The sequence below is a fragment of the Stenella coeruleoalba genome (assembly GCF_951394435.1).
Source record: "Stenella coeruleoalba genome assembly, chromosome: 12".
NCBI classification, from domain to species: domain Eukaryota; kingdom Metazoa; phylum Chordata; class Mammalia; order Artiodactyla; family Delphinidae; genus Stenella; species Stenella coeruleoalba.
In genome coordinates, this window is record NC_137158.1 from 84052922 (window position 1) to 84067335 (window position 14414).

Here is a 14414-nt window from a genome sequence, read left to right on the forward strand (position 1 = left end):
TGCACTTCTCAAATTGTTGGGCTCTCAAATCCTGCACTAGGTCAATCACCCCCCACAGGGATGCCCGGTCCACCTCCACTCGGGGTCCTGTACCCTGTCACTGGGGTGTCACACTGTGTAGGGGCACTTGTCATTCTGTTCAGGCTTCAAGCACCCCCTGGGTATCCCATGTCCACTGATGTTCCTCCTCTCCCTGTTTGGGACCTGAACCTCTGCTCTGAGCCATCATGGCTCCCCCCTCCTTCCCCACCACAGAAGCCTACCTTGCATTCCCTCTGGCTTTGAACTGAATTGTTCAGAAAGGAAAGGAAAAGAGGAAGGGAAAAGGAAAAGTTATATATTCAATACAACAATGAAGTGACAATGAAGGATCTAAATTTAAGTACAAATCCAATTATTTTGCTAATTACTAATCCAATTAATTACTCGTGCAAAGACTTCAACTGAAGTGACAATTGTATAAACAGAAATTTGGGGCCTGGATAAATTTGCATATAGGCAAATAATAAAAACTAATGGTAATAAAATAACCAATAATTTCTCCTCCATCCAGCTATGTTTCTTTAGACATTTATTATAAAAACTATCCCACTATTAGTGATCTTAAAGTACAAGGAAAGTAAAGTACTACTTAAAATAGAGGAACTCAGGTAACAAATATTTTCTTGGACTTCTCATGTTGCATTCTGGAGACTGATTTCACAAATTTGGAACAGATATATTTAAAATATATTGTTATGCATTGATTTTCTCTAAAAGATTTATGGCGTCTTCAGGAGGGCATGTTGGAGACGTGTCTGCAGGTCTGCCAAGCCACAGGGACCACTCTTTGCAAGAGACAGAGGGCAGGGCCCGCTGTGGGGGAAGAACACAAGAGGCTGGAAGTAGCAGACCCAGCCGTTCCTCACTGAAACTGTCACCATTTGCCACAGGCATTATAGGGCCCACAAGTTCAAAGACTTGAATAAATATAAATTTAGGAAGCTAAGAAGACAGAATTGCCTCCCTAATCCTCCCTGTTCCTGAAGTACCAGACCTATTCACAGCGCAGCATCCGAGACCCAGGACCCAGCACACCGCACTCCCTCCTGCGTACTCTAATCCCCAAGCAGCACTGACGGCACTGACACTGACACATGAGAGGACCACACAGGATGGGAGCCCAAGCCCCTGAGTAACGGTGGCTTCTCCGGGCATCACTGGGAAAGCAGTGGCAACGTGGCGCACCACCTGGGCACGGACCCAGGGGTAGGCTAGAGACCGTCTTTGCCCCATTTTTTTCTTAATGAAAAGTAATAGGGTTTCAAAGGTAGTCTCAGTTTCTATTTACAAAGACATACAAAAAGATTCACTGAAAAAATCTTCTTGGCAATTTTTGCCTTCCTTTTGGCCCCAGCATTATTTATATTTAGAATCTTGCCTCATGCCAGCAACACCACAGGTAAATCTCAACAGGAAATTTATTTTTTAAGAAAGACTCCTTCTCAAATTAACTATATGTCACTTATTTCTGCTTGCTTTAATTAGATTTCTAGAATAAAGATAGCAATACAAATCAAGATTTGCACCATACCTTGAACATATATAAACACTTTATTTACAGCACTAATATTTTCGACTAAAAATAATGTAGCAGACACTCCCAGCACTGAAAGAACAAACTTACCAAGACTATAAAATCAGAAGGTTCCCAGTCGGTGACTTTTTTAATTATAAAGGAAACAGTAATCACATGAGTGCCAGATGAAGACTTCAAAGCACATATCTTTTCTCAGGATAAATGGCTTGTATGCAATGGGCAGATGATCCATGGGCTAAGAGCAGATTGGTGGGCCATAGATTTAAAGTCATACAAATGATCGGTTTAGCAAAAATAGCATAGCACACATTCGATCCGCCTGCCTTGTGTTTATGACATTATATTCCTTAGAATCAAATCTGTCTTTTATTTATTTTACCATATCTCTGTTGGATGTCACTATGGAGATACATGTTTAAACAGAATCCTCTACCTAGAAAACTACTTATTTACACGTCGCCAGCCCTCTCACTTATAACACCGACAGTCTCTACATAAGCCAGCAGCTCAAATTCTTGGTAGGCTTATTTTTATACTTTTCTGTGTTTTTTGCTTCTGATTAATGAGAAAAGAAGAGAAAAATTCCCTGTATCTTCAACAGATAACAAATTTACCACTAGTTCATTATAGATTATATTTTCTGGCTTGCTAGCTTCTTAATTCATGGCACCAAAGAGCAGAGGAAGATTAGCTTATGTAAGATTAGGGTGACATTTGGACATTTTTCTCATGTAGATAACAGTATAAAACATTTTAAATAGGAGTAACTGAGAGTTATTTTCTCCCTTCATTTGATATGCTGAAACGTATCCAAGGCAATCTTCCGTTCTCCAGTAGCTTCCATATCCAGCCAATTTCTAGATTCAGCAGGGCATCAGCTTCCCTACAAGTACAGTTTCAGTCGATAACAGGTAAACAGGGAGCCGTGCGCAGCCTTGAATATAGTACACACCACAAACTTCAAAAACTCTTAAAGGCAGCACATTGTCTTGACTGAACTAAAACTCCACAGTTTTCTACTTTGTCGCTTCACCTTCTTAGTCAATTCAGCAGCGTAAGCCAGCTCACAGCACCTCAGCGTCAGAAGACAGACTGCAACATCTAGCTCATCCCACCTGTATTTGATACCAAAGAATTTCTCTTACAACATCCCTTAGCAGGGAGCTAATCTGTCTCCATTTCCACACTTGGAATGTGGATTTAAGATTTTACTGTAGGTCCATATCCTTTACAGGCATTAATCATTAGAAATGAATCCCTTATATCGAGCCAAAATTAGTCATTTGGTAATTTACACATGTTCATCCTAGATCTGTCCACAGGAGTCACAGAGATTGAATTTAGACATTTTCTACATGGAAACAACATAATGCTCCTCCTTCTACATCAATCAGCCCCTATCGCCAGACCCCCTTCTGCTTTAAGCCAAACCCTGCGGCTACAACGTGCGGGTTGAAGATTTCTCAGGTTTGGACTTAGAAGCCATTTGATCTTGAATAGTGTCATTTAGTCTCAGTTTTTAATGTAGTCTAGAAGAGATAAACCTGGCTATATGACCTTGCAAACAGGTTTTGTCAAAAGAAGAAAATACTACAGGAAGTAAATCAATAAATAAAAAATTTAAAAATAGAAAAGCTTAATATCAAAAATGGAAATTCTACAAAGATTTACAAAGTAGAAAAACCTTTGGTATGACTAAAGACACAAAATTAAACAAAATTAGAATCAGAACTCAAATGAGAAATAATTATAGACAAAGACGAAGAGAGTTTATGGAACAACTATTGTCTAATGTGTCTGAAATCCTAGACAACATGGATAAATTCCTGGAAAAAATATAAAATGCCAAAATTAGTACAATAAAAAAATAGATAATTTAAATAAAAATGTATGTATTAAATAAAAAGAAATGGGTTTTTAAAACAAGCTCAGAGGGTTTTTATAACAGAACTCCATCAAATTCTCAAGGAATATTTAAATTTATTTATACTCTCCAAAAAGAAAAAGAAAAAGAAAGAAACTGCCGAGTTCATGTATTAATTTCAAAACAAAACAGGAATAATAAAGAAAACAGAAGTATAACTGTATTCTACTATGAAAATATATGTGAAAATCCTCATTTAGAATAATATATTATCATCGAGTAGGCTTTATCTCAAGGATGTAAGGAAGGTTCATCATCTGAAAAATACTCATCAGTGTAATTCAACATATGAATTATATATATAACTGAATCACTTTGCTGTACACCTGAAACTAACACAACATTGTATTGGGTTGACCTAAGAGTTCGTTTGGATTTCTCCATAAGATATTACAGAAAAACTGGGAAGAAATTTTTGGCCAACCCAATAAATCAACTATACTTCAATTAATTTTTTTAATTAGAAAAATTAAAAATGTGATTTGTGTACTCAGCAATGGAAGAGAAAGCTTTACAAAAATTGTTGGAGTGCAAAGAAAGCAATAAGAGAATAAGAAATAGTTGCTGGAAATTAAAAATATGACAGAAATAACCACATTAATAGAAGGATGGTTCAATAGAATGAACAGAAAAGAATGAGTCAAGGGACCAGTGCTTCTCAAACTCTAATGTGCACATGAATGATCAGGAGGTGTTAAAACGCAGAGTCTCAATCAACAGGTCTGGGGTGGAATCTGAGATTCTGAATTTCTGACAAGCTCCCAGGTAACATTTGCTGCTCCATTTCCACTCTTCCAGTGATAAGGATCTAAGAGAGAAAGTCATGAAAATGTCCAGAATTCGGAGGAAAAATTTGAAGAGATTGGAATAAAAACAAAGATTTTGTTTGTTTGTTTGTTTTTCTTTAATGGAAGCTAAATTAAGAAGTAACACGATTCTTCTATTAAGTAGAGGAAGGGCAAATTTGCTCACTGTCTGACCTGGGACACCCATCTTCTCCTGCCCTCAACAGACTGAATGATGCCCAACTGTATTGGTGAGGGTGATCTTCTTTACTCAGTCCACTGATTCAAATGTTAATATTTTCCAGAAACACCTCACAGACACACCCAGAAATAACGTTTTACCAGCTATCTGGGCATCTCTTAGCCTAGTGAAGTTGATGCACAAAACTAATCATCATAGTAGAAAAATTAAATCGTTACCCAAAGATGTACTCAGCAAAACATTTTTAAAAAATTCAAAAAAGTGGAAAACATAGGCAACAAAATAAACCAAACAATGGAATTAACAGAAGAATCTATAAAAAGTAACAGGTATGAATTAGAACAGGAAATCCAATTACTTCATGAAGAATGTCCTCAAGGAGAAAGCATATTCAGTGACACAAATTCTGTGTTTAATAAAAAAGAATTCTTAATCACAATATGAAGTCAGATGTTTCTTTCATCAATAAGAAAAATGAAAGTCAACTTCTCTGAGAAAAACAGAAAGTGGTAAAATACAGGCATGACTATAAATCAAGTGTGAAACAATCTAAAATATGACAGAATTTTTAGTAATTTATATCTTTCATTGACTTTCATGTTTGGAACATTATTGACTGGTACAATTGAGAATATAATGAGAATATAATTTCTTCATGGATCCAATCATATGACATGGTTGATATGAGGTAATTAAAGTTTACTTGTTTTACATTTTTTAAAAGACCAACTTATCAGCAAAACGTGGAAAACTTCACTATGGTTAGGGAACATGATACCAATCTCATAAATGTTGTCAGTGTAACCATAATGATGTTCATAATGGCTGACTGAATTTAGGGGGAGGGGAAAAAAGAGAAGTAGTAAACAAAGTGGACAAATTAATTCCCTTCTTCTAGAGAATATTTAGGTGATGGATATTGTCTAATTTTGTTGGATAAATAAAGGTTAAAGTATGTTATTCAAAGTAATAATGCACTTTTTTATTTATGGAAGAACTGAAGGTCGGCTATTATCTGGCTTAACATGATGAAAGTTCCAACAAGGCAGAGACCACGGTGGTTTCCTGTCTCTAGAAGCTCCCAATAACTATTGTTGACGGTTGGATAAACAACGGGAATGGGGTGGGCGAAGAGGCATGACATAGAGTCGGTGTGCTAAATTATAATCGTTTGAGATGGGGAGAAAATAGGCATATTTTAAAGTTCGTAAGTCCATGCACAGTTCCTTGATGGTGATAATCTCCAAAGGAAATATATTTTTAAAATGTTTAAAAGTGGCTACCTCTGGGGTATAGAACTGAGGCATGAGAGATAGATTTTTTTTCATTTTTTGAAGAAAGTAAGAAAGCGTGTATTATTTCTATAATGAAAGGCATTTTAAACGTTAATACAACTAAGGTTTGAAAGACTCTAAACATTTTCAACTCTATTAAAATCTATTTAAAAAACCATTTTTTAATAATAGGCTTCCCTCATTTACTTCTTCATTTTACTTAGGAGGAGTTCAGCATTCCACCCTAATTTCTTCTGGAACTTTGCACAAATCATGGGAGACCTGCACAAGATAAAATTTGGGCAGCATATATGTTTTAAGAGTTCACAGAAAGGAAAAGCACTCACATTCTCCATATAGCTCCATGCCTGGGATCACCACCTTTTTTCCTTTGTGTATATCTAACTTTCCCCCGAGGATTGAGACAGGGGTGTGTCAGATGTGGATCTATAGTGGGCATGGAGAGTCTTTGCTTAAAAATAAAATGTTGCACCACGTAGCGATTATTTTATAAATCAGATACTAAGTATGAGAGGACAGAGGAACTTACAATGTTACAGAGTAAAGCATGGCTGGGTCATCCACTGTATAATGCTGACTAGGAGAGGCACAGGCCTTTGTAAACAGCTGCTGTTACATTTGTAAGGTACCCTCAATCCAATACTCATATTTTCTTTTCTCTTGTTGCTAGAAACCAGCCTTTAGGCACAGTTGTATGTAAAGTTATTGGCAAAAATGCCAAGATGTGGGTGTCTACTAAGGGCAGCAAATCCCTGATCCTAAGGGTACTGTCCAACTTTTCCTAGGTAAACATTTCCCATTGTCTGTTCCCAGTTGTTTTCAAAGAAGACATTGTTCTGTAGTCTTATTCAAAGTTGAAACCCCATAGCATTTAAGTTCCAAATCAGAGACTGGTTTGTCAACCCTTTTCTTAGCCAAACATACATTTAATGAAATGTCAGTGTTTCCTACCAACCATGGTAACAATAATAACAAAAGCCAGAATGTAGCAGGAATTCAAATCAGAATATTTAAAATATATAATTACAATGGATTTTAAAGATTGCTAACTATTATGTATGTAATATTAAAAAGGTAATTGAATTGTGGGTGTAAAAGGGGTTAAATTTAAGCCAAAGTAGCCAGGCAGGATAGTTAACGCAGTGACACAGGAAGGGGCATGAAGGGCACTTTTCAGCACTATGGGGACTTTTAAAAACTCAGGTACTGCTATGCATAAAGTAGATAAACCACAAGGACCTACGGTATAGCACAGGGAACTATATTCAGTATCTTATAATAACCTATAATGGAAAAGAATCTGAAAAAAATATAGGTATAACTGAATCACTTTGCTGTACACCTAGACACTAAATCAACTATACTTCAATTAAAACAAACAAACAAACTTAGGCACAGTGACTAGGAAGGCTTCACATTACGATCCAGCATAAGACTAGATATAGTCCACCATCATGGCAGGGACAAAACTCAATAAGTACAGTACTAGGGCAGAAAAGAATTGCAAAGCTATGAAAACACACAAACAGAAGCAAAAGCCAGGCTCAGGAAATAGATACTTTAAAGAGTTCATTGGAAAACATGACCGGCCTTAGCAATAGCATAAGATGAAAGCCTGCATATGCAGAAATTCAGGATTTTCTACAAGATGCAATGAGTGAGGCCACAAGGCAGTCCTGGGTAGAACCATAGGGGCGAGAACGGCACAGGGGACCAGCTATGGCTCCTAAGACTCTGGACAACAAAGGGAGAGCTAGAGACTGCAGAAAATAAGAGCTGATTCCATTAGACTCACCAAAGAGGCTGTTTCCTTGTTCGTTTTTACTAACCCTTAGAGAGAAACTAGAAGTTAAAGTTAGAACCCCCCTATTTATTATTTATAGTCTGAAATATTAGCACAGGGGGCTGCCTTGGCTAGGTTTATTTCTCTCTACAGATGCTATCCATCAAATACTTTCCAACATCCAAAAAGCCCTCATATAAAGATTGTTTTTTCCTTTGTTTACTGCCTTCTCAGCTGTTCATGAGTCACACTGTGTTCCTCTGTGCTGCTGTTATAAGTTTAGATTGGACATTACTCAAGATCTGAAGCTTATACAATATCACCACACTGAAATCAAGCATTGTTTCCCTTGTCAAATTCAATTAACATCATATACCAATTATGTACTATGAATCACTTGCCAAATACTGTCTAGAAATTTTAACATAAATCCTTGAATTTTATTTAACAATATGTTGAAATCTGTTCTTAACTTTGTGGTTGGTACTGGTTTGGGTTTAGTAATTTTGCAACTCAATTGTGTGTACTGTGGAATAAAATAATAAATGAAATAATATATTGATGTTTCTAGTAATGTGGTTTCTCACTGTGGGAGAGGATAGGTATGAAATACTGAATGGGCAAAGGTGATGGAGAATTCTATGGTGTTGGATTTGAATTGGCATTATCTGGAAGAACTCATGAATTCACACGTGCATACTACACATATGAGTGTACTGTTATATACTGAAACAATCTAGAAGCAAAGACATCTGTAGTAATGTGCACACCTAACAGCCATATTCTAGGACACTGAAAATCTAAGATGAGCCTGGAACATCTTGCGCTAAAACAAGGAAGTGCTCAAAGACTTACGGGTACATATCAAAACTGTGTAGAGGCTGGCTTAGCAGACTGCCGTTGGCTACCTTTCTCTTTAAAGAAGAATGTGAAATAGTAACTGTAAAAATAATGATAGGATTATGTCTCTCTCTGTTTTTTCCAACTACAAATGCAACACTGATTTGGACAAGAATATCAATGGATCCTTAAAATAAAACTGTTGGGGCACAAGATATTCACATGACCTCAGAGTAGCACTCCCCGCCACATTTTATTTGCTAATTACAAGGGGAAAGGCTGCCTTCACAAGGGAGGGATCTGATAGACTTCACTTCCCCAAATGATGAAACCCAGCATCGCAAGTATCGTGAGATGAATGGACATGTGCCTGCTGATGTGATGCAAGGTGAATTACACACCATCTAGGAAATACTCTTGCTATTTACATTTAACATGATAGGATCATGAGGAAAAACTTCAGGAGAAATCCAGATTGTGGGACATTCCAATAGACAACTGTCCCGAAGTCTTAAACATGTCAGGGGTGGTAAAAATCAAAAAATGGCAGAAAGTTATATTACATTGGAGACTCCAGGAATATGACATGGCTTAACATGACAAGATAACCAAGTGTGATCCTTGCCTCAACCTGGAATATGAAAACACAACAGCCATACAGGGCATTTGGGGGACAAATGTGGTTATATGCTCATGGGCTGCATATTAAATAATATCATTAAATTAATGTTAAATTTCTTGGATATTATAGTAATGGCATGATGTATGAGATGGCGTGACTGTAGATTTTAGACATACATGCTGAGATATTAGAAGAAAAATGGTATGACATCTGCAACTTACAAAAAATCAATAAAAATATACATATACTTACACGTATACACTCATACACATATGTTATTTATCTCATGTTTATGTGTGGATTTGGGTGTAAGATATATGCAGGGGTTAGGTTAAGTATGTGTGAGAAAGAAGTAAATTTGTTAAAATAGAAAGAAATCAAGGGAAATATGGTGCTTGTTGTACTAGTCTTTCAACTTCTCTACAGTTTTACAATTTAAAAAAAAATGTTTTTGCTAGAGAGAGAAAAGGAAGAAAAACAACCAGAAATTTCTGTTGATTGAATTAAAGGAATTGCTTTTCAGTATGCAAAGCATCTGGGCAATTGGATTTTTCACATTTTAGCCAGTTGCACTGGTGCCTCATAGTCTCACTTTCATAACCTCAATAGAATTCTACTGCCAACTGTTGAATCCAAAGTTTCTTTCCAATGTGTCTGAAAGCAGAAACTGTGTTCCCAATACAGAGTCAAAATGAGCTTTTAAAGTCATTCACATTAGTAGCCAAGACATTATCAGAGACCTGTGAGTCTAAGCCAATTTTCTGATTTTTAAGCCAAATTGTTTATCTCAATTTAACACCCTCAATACTTTATCTTCCAACATATTGTACTAACAGCATATTTCCATGTTGGAAAATTTGAATAGGTGATGTGAAAACCTGAATGATATTTGCATCCATCAAATTGCACTTAACATTCAAAATCCATTTATAAATTCAACTTTATGCTAAATATTGTGGTGACATTCTTATAGACCAAATTGCTTCATGTGGAAAATGATATCCCAGTCTAATTTTTTTTGAAGGAGATTCACCATGAAACAGAGAAACTTTATACAGTATTCACATCTATTTACTTACTAGAATGCTTTTCTTAAATGATACCTAATTTTTTCATACCATTTTTGAAGATTCTCACTCATACACTACACATTAAAAAGAGGCAGAACAATTTTCAGCCACAAAGGAATTTAAGTTTACTTTTGCCTTGTTTGGCCCAACACAGTGTCTTCTGGAAGTCCCTGTCATCACTAAAATATAAAGTCTGCTTTGGATCTGTGTCCCTCCCATCTGAATTGTAAGCACCTTGAGGATAGGTATTAGGTCTTTCATTGCACTTAAGATGATATCCTGGGTATATCTATCTCTTGAGAACTGACTAACTGATTTCATGGTTTAAAATAAATACAATATGTTCCAATAGGCTTAGAATTAATGTAAATCCCACAGAGTTTGAGGATAATAATCTGACATCTTCCTATAAAAGCATAGGATTAAATTATGCCTTGTGTACCTGACCATTTCCATGTACTAAGCCATATGAAATACCATGTCTCTACTGAGCAGAAACTATGTTTAGAAATACCCAATTTGAAAGCATGCTTAAAGGTCATCAAGCATGATTACATTCTGTTCAACATTATAAAAGGCAGTCAAGTGTAAATGATTATCAAGCAAATTATGAATGATTCATTCACGGCAGATTTTTCATTAGAAGGTAATGTCTCCTTTCCCGTAAAGTCAACATTATGATCCAGGATGCCATTTATCAGAATTTATGTATTAAACAAGATGAAAAGGGAATCTTCTTAAGCATCTCGCATCAGTTAAATTACTCCCCATCTAAAAATGAACACACTCACTGCGGTCAATGGAGGGAGAGGGTGTGTAGTATGTGTATAACATGATTCAAGACAGCATATGAGTTTTATATACGTGTGTGCGTGTGTGTGTGTGTGCCAGAATATGTGTACAATTTTAATCACTAATTTTTGATTTATGATTAAAAGTCAATTTTAAATGTTTATTTTGCTTAAAGTATTGGACTCTTTAAAATACCTCAGGATTGGTAATGAACACGTTAGTCATTATAAACAATTTAAAGGAGATTTTTGAATATTTTCCAAGCGTTAGTTGAGAGAGACTTTGAGAGGTAGAAACACAGGGACATTTGTAATGAGATTTATCCAAAGCAGGGGACTTGAGTGGTCAGAGCATCATACAAACCCATGGAAACAGCAGCTGGCAGAAGCCTCAGGAGGGAGAAGATGGCTTCTGAAATGAGATAATAGTGGTCTTAGGAAGATACCCTACTTCCCAGCTTTCACTGCGGGTAATCTCGCTAAAATCAAAAATGCTCTGGTACTACATGCATCAACAGCACTAGCTAAGGAGAGTTATTCGAGTGATAATCTGTTTATCTTGGAGTATGAGATACATGCAGTCTCCACAGAATCTTTTTGCCACTGAGATTTAAGAGATACTTTTACTTCCTGTCTCTATGAAAAACGACTTCACAGTTTACAGGGCCACTGCCCACTCTATGTTTTAAAAGATATAAAGAGGAATTTAGAAAAATAAGAACCTCTCCTGAACTGTAGATGAAATTTGTCCTTTAGCAAATTGTCATGACTGACGTTACCCTTGAGTGGGGGTTATAGATACAGAATATTGATTGACTAATCACCAAGTATTTCAATTCACTTGATTTAACAGGCTTTTAATCCATTCTAAGTAGCATAATTTGATTAATAAACTGCAGGCCAAATAAGGATCTGGTAGTCTGTGACTTATTTAATTGAATCCATGGAAAAATTCATGAGCAATCCATTGATCACAGCATGTAAACAATTCCTACTTGGGTACTTCAAATCTCACTTTCTTAGTGCCAGATGTGTGTTTCAATTATTGATCAATTTCTGCATCATGATTCTGTCAGGAAGTAGCTGGTTAGGAAACAGAAGAGACCATGGAGGTGTATGTAAGAAAAAGCAGGTGGCTTAAGCCCTTGTCTCACAGGTTCTCTCTGTCATATCCTCTTCGATCTGATACAATCCATTCTGTTAACTATTCACGATGTCTGAAGGGCGTGGGGCACGGGCTGTTCACAAGTTCATGTGTATACTTATTCTACATATGGAGACTGAGTATATGCTGTGTGCGCAGAAGGACCATAAATCCCTGCAGATCCAGAGATTAAACAAATAGCCCCATGTAAGGTGCTCACAGTCTAGCCAGGCAGAGACTAGGACATACAGAGCCGTGGTGGATTAATATAAGTGAAATTGCAGAGACGTGCACAGGCAGTGAAGGAGCTTTAGAGGGGTGGAGAAAATAGGGGAGCTCTGAGTAGTGTGATACACCTGAAATGTGGGCCAGTGTTGGAAAATAAAACTATATCAGACTGCACAGATCAAAGAATAGCAAATCAAGGGATGCGGATTTTATTCTGCATACATTGGGAAGGCATCAAAAGATTTTAAGGAACCAAGTGGCAGTATCCATTCTGAAGTTCTTAACATAATAGGCTAGAAGGCAGTTTCAGTCCATGAAGTATATTTCATTAAACCACATAGGATAGTTTCTGAGTAATATATAAAAATGTAAATCACTGAGGGAAAGCAGTTATAATTCATGATGACATAAAAACTACTTTAAATCATAAACACAAAGCAGGCAAAGAAAATGTTTCTTAAAGTAGAAAGAGAGAGAAGGTGGGGCTTAAAATACATAATGGAGAATGATTTTAAATCTCTAGGTTGACACATAAATGGTTTTGCATCAGGCTATTCTAGAAAGTCATGTGGCTTCAGGTAAGAGTTATATTCAGGAGGAGCTACCCAGCAGCCTGACACAAGCGTGCCATCTCGTAGGCATCGTCATTTACCTAGGGTTCAGTGTCCTACAGACAGGCACACTACAGCCAAGGCGTATGACTTACAGGAAAAATAAAACTGAACAGAGACCGCGAGAAAGGCCTGTGCACTTCTGAGCCAAGTCTCCCTCAACAGATGGGGGAACTGGGGTGAATCTATGAACTGTGTCCCTAAAGAGATCACCCTGTATCTGCCATGCCCTCCCCAGCCCTGGAACAGCTCCTGAGATTATGTGAGAACTTTCTGATTTCTATCTCATTTGCAGCTTTAACCATTCACATTCACGTGGGTCAGTCTGAACAAGGGCTTCAGAGAGGAATCCCAACACAGACTCCATCGTTTCTGTACCAGGCTGACACACAAGTGCAGGGCTGAAGGGACCAGTTTAAGAGCCATTAACCTCTCTCCATGCAGTGGAAACACACAGTTGCCCGTGAACAGAACAATGCCATTCCTGTGTAAGCATAACAAAAACTCACTTCAATGGAGGGATAATTCCTCACCTAAGGGTAAGGAATCATACTATATTTAACTTTGCTAGAGAAAATGCTACAGAGAATGTTTTCCAGTCTGATGTCAAATGATGGAAATCAAAAGTTCTTTAAAAATAAACATTTTCATTTATACTTCAAATTATAAAAATCTGTATGTGCCCATTAGAAAGTAGCAAACATTTCAGATTGGAGCATACTGCATTTTTTTAATTAAATGCTTCACCTCATTTTCACTATTAATTATGTACAAGTGTATTTACTTTACTTTTGTAAACAGATGGCAGCTGTAAACGGCATTGTGGTTCCCAAGTAAATGCTAAGTAAAGGTAGTACGCTCTGGGGCCCTAACCTTGGAATGGCCAATGATAAATGACAAAAAACAAGAGCATTGACATGTGCCCTTTAAAAGCAAATAAAACCAACCACATCCACAAGGGTATTTAATTTTTATTTTCATTTATGAGGCAATCAGTGCCTTACAGCAAAAACAAACAAAAAACCCTACAATTCTGTTAGCACTTTGCATTAGCATCACGCCCATAGAGATGCCCTGTCCTTTGAACACCAGGATGATGCTCGTCTTGTCATACTGCCAGTCTAGAGCACACACAGGGCTGCTTTTCCAATCAAAGTAATAATTTTATTCCATCCACAGTTCATCGAATGCATTTGTGACCAAGAGTACGTGCCTATGAAATGTGCCTATTTTGGTAACAGAATAAGCAAAGGAAAGTGAACCAAATTAACCAGACAGACACTATGGCAGAAAGTGAGGGAGATTTCCTACTTCAGTAAGTATAATGTCAAAGAATATTTCCTTTACAAAGTTGCCATGTACACTGGTAGAGCCAGACAGAAAGCTCTCTTTGCTCTTAGAATGCATCCTCTGGAAGAAAGGGAAGGCACTCTATCAGTTATAAGAAAATGTGGATGTTCATTACCCCAAAGCATGGCAGGATGTGACCAGCGATCCTGAAATTGGAACAAAGTCTATAGGATTTTAAACCAAGGGGACT

At 37.0% G+C, this 14414-nt stretch overlaps 1 protein-coding gene across 13 annotated transcripts in view; it reads right to left on the reverse strand.

The window, feature by feature from the left end:
- Window positions 1-14414, reverse strand: part of AGPAT4 (1-acylglycerol-3-phosphate O-acyltransferase 4) — a 1412586-nt gene that overhangs the window by 799331 nt on the left and 598841 nt on the right. Inside the window, exons 1-2 of one of the 13 annotated variants that reach the window (XM_079939094.1) lie at window positions 13190-13247; window positions 11256-11303 (exon numbers count right to left, since the gene is read on the reverse strand). The exons of 11 other annotated variants lie outside the window; for them this stretch is intronic. Coding sequence is in view for 1 of the 2 variants with exons in the window: in XM_079939082.1 (XP_079795208.1) it covers window positions 13190-13300 (111 nt within the window). In the remaining variant the exon portion in view is untranslated. Of the gene's footprint in view, window positions 1-11255; window positions 11304-13189; window positions 13359-14414 lie in introns of those variants that run through there. One more of the 13 variants, XM_079939082.1, reaches the window with a different exon arrangement.